Below are 2948 nucleotides of genomic sequence, written 5' to 3' on the forward strand. Positions count from 1 at the left end.
TTTATTTTTGATGCTTTGGAAGTTTGTGTTTCAAAATGAATCTCATTTTTTTAGTTTGATTTGAGTGTAATCTTAACTCATTTGAACACTTGAATTTCATATTCCCTTAATCTAAATTTCCTCTAACTCTACTCCGATAAGCTCAAATCTCATACCAAAACTGTCTAAATGACAGCCTGATAAGGAATATGATTCTCTTATTTTATTAAGGTAGTGGAGTATTGTATTGCCTTTAAAGTTTAAAGTGACTGACTCATCTAATCTTTTTCCTACCCTAAACTCAAAGCACTTCCATGAGTTTCATCCAGAAAATTAAAATTTGTGAGAACTTCTCATGAGATGAGAATTTGAATATAAAAGGGAGATATTGCCGTTGGTAGGGTGGAGTGCAAGATTGGTGTCTAAAAAGGTTTATTAAACTAATAAGTTGAAGGTGATTTAGAAAGCCCACCCTACTCCTAATTTTTTTTCAAATGGTCTCTTTTCTTTTAGAAACTCATTCCAATTAATTATTGCTTTATTTTTTGTCCAAGTAAGAAACCACCTACACCAACTCAAGACTTTATATGTCTTTTACCACACACAAATTGTTTTTACTAAGGCCACCTACTAGTTGTTTTATTTTGTTTTTATCTTACTAATAAGTCCATCTTTTATATAACCTCACCCCACTTCCACCTTTTTTGCATCACCTTCTCATTTCTCCACTGCCATTTCTCTCTGACCTCCTCTTGTCTGAGTCTGAGGTGGGTTTCCTTAACACTCTGCTCTTCTCTGCTCATTGTACCTCCTTTTCTCAGATTTCTGTTGCTACATTTTTTTTTCTTTTTTCTTTTAGCTTCCATTTTGAGAATTCTTAATGCTTTCTTGCTTTCTTATGTTTTATTTCACAATGTGCTTTTAGTTTAGTAAGATCTGATCTAGATCTGCTTCTTTGCCGTTATTGATGTACATTGTGTGAATGTGGGAATTCGTTGTTGTACTTAGATTGATTTGGTGACATGGGTTTTACTAGATGTTAGTGAGCTGCAAAGTAAGGATCTTGAAAATGATTTCAAAGTTTTAGTTTAAATGCCATTTTGATTTGGCCCCTTTTCTCTTTAAATTTTGACCTTCATGGGAATTAGCGAGTTGGGTCTCTCATTGAACAGTTTAAAATATACTGTATTATAGTTTAAGACATGAGAGACTTACATGCGCAGTGTACCATTGCATCTGTTCTTAGTCTAATATATTCCACTAGATCTTCGTACCACACTTAACGATTTTATCTCATTAGAAAATGGGTCTGTATAGTTGACCAAGATCTAGTTCTTTAAATCAGTAGTAGGTCTCACTGTGTTGTGTTACATTGAAAAATGACTCTACTTAAGAAAAGGGTCCATTTTGGGCTAACTTAGAAAGATTATTATCCCACATTATGATTTGAACGGAGCTTAACACTAATTCCCTTCTTTTAATAATATTGAGATCTGAATTGCAATAATAAATTGTTCTTCTGTAGGATTTTGGAGAGTCTGGTCTCTTTCACAAGAAGCATTTCTCAACAAAACTTTGTCCAAAATGGCATCCAAGTTTGTTTTCATTGCCAGCAGTATGTTGCTGCTTCTGTGTTCATCAGCTATGGCTCAAAAAACTGCTTCACCTCCTTCCCTAAGCCCAACTCCGGCACCAGCTCCAGCTCCTGATTATGTAAATCTCACCGAATTACTTACTGTTGCCGGTCCATTCCACACCTTCCTTCACTACCTTGTATCCACCAAAGTGATTGAAACCTTGCAAAACCAAGCCAACAACACTGAAGAAGGTGTAACCATCTTTGTCCCAAAAGACACTGCTTTCTCATCTCTTAAGAAGCCCTCTTTGAAAAACATCACCAATGATCAGCTCAAGTCACTCTTGCTATTCCACGCTTTGCCACATTACTACAGCTTAGCTGAGTTCACCAATCTTAGTGAAAGCAGCCCAATCAACACCATGGCTGGTGGGCCATACACTTTGAACTTCACTGATGTTTCAGGGACAGTCCACATCGGTTCAGGTTGGACCAACACAAAGGTCAGCAGCAGTGTTCATTCAACTGACCCTGTTGCCCTTTACCAGGTTGATAGAGTTCTCCTCCCTGAGGCCATTTTTGGAACTGATATCCCTCCAACCCCAGCTCCAGCCCCATCCCCAGATATTGCTCCTGTTGCAGATGGCCCAGGAGATGAGGGAACTGCAGCCAAGTCCCCAACATCTTCTACTTCACAAGGGAAGTCTGCTTCTCACAGGGTCACCAGCTTGGGATTTTTGAGCCAAATGGTTTTGGCTGTTTCAGGTGGGCTGGCCATGTTCTTGTGAAGGAATTGGATTCAATGTTGAGCTGTTTTTTTTTTATAACTTATTATGTTAAAAGGGTATATTTGGATTTGCATCAGTTGCTCCTTTTTTCATTCGAAACCCCATTTTTTTCTGAACATATCTACTATTGATATTGAATTTTATGTATGAGAATATGTGAGATCTTCTGATATGGGAGATGCATTTTGTTTGATATATTATCATATAGAAAATGATTGTACTCTTCTCAGCTTAAATGCCATGTTGTTTTACCATTTACCATTTACGAATGTTCAGTTTTCAATCTTTTTGTTCTATATTCCATCCCTTGTGCAAATTTACTTATTGATATTGATGTTATGCCATATCGCGCTAGAGCTCACTAAAACTTTCAAGCGTTGCGGTGTTGACTGTTGACACTAACACTGTCCATCTTTGGTTAAGGAAATAAAAATAATGAGCTATAAAAAGTACAACAGGAGAAAAAGAGAGAAGATAAAAGTAAAAATATAATTAAATAATTTTATATAAATTAAATATAGAGTGTTGTTTTTTTCTTTTTTTGCTGGAATCGGCCCCATAAACACGGGGCATTCATTGATAAAACGAAGTTCGGAAAAATACAA

The 2948-nt window shown here is 36.4% G+C and overlaps 1 protein-coding gene across 1 annotated transcript; it reads left to right on the forward strand.

Annotated features, from left to right (window-relative positions):
• The first annotated feature begins 597 nt into the window (after window positions 1-597).
• Window positions 598-2606, forward strand: LOC133818410 (fasciclin-like arabinogalactan protein 7). Its single transcript, XM_062251266.1, has 2 exons — window positions 598-746; window positions 1505-2606. The coding sequence occupies exon 2, from the start codon at window positions 1564-1566 to the stop codon at window positions 2341-2343; it is 780 nt and encodes a 259-aa protein (XP_062107250.1). The 5' UTR covers window positions 598-746; window positions 1505-1563; the 3' UTR covers window positions 2344-2606.
• The last annotated feature ends 342 nt before the right edge of the window (window positions 2607-2948 follow it).

Source organism: Humulus lupulus, chromosome 2 (assembly GCF_963169125.1).
Source record: "Humulus lupulus chromosome 2, drHumLupu1.1, whole genome shotgun sequence".
Lineage (NCBI taxonomy): Eukaryota > Viridiplantae > Streptophyta > Magnoliopsida > Rosales > Cannabaceae > Humulus > Humulus lupulus.

Excerpts from the sequence above, each read along its gene's own strand:
- LOC133818410 (XM_062251266.1), top strand. The coding sequence starts at position 1,564 with ATGGCATCCAAGTTTGTTTTCATTGCCAGCAGTATGTTGCTGCTTCTG.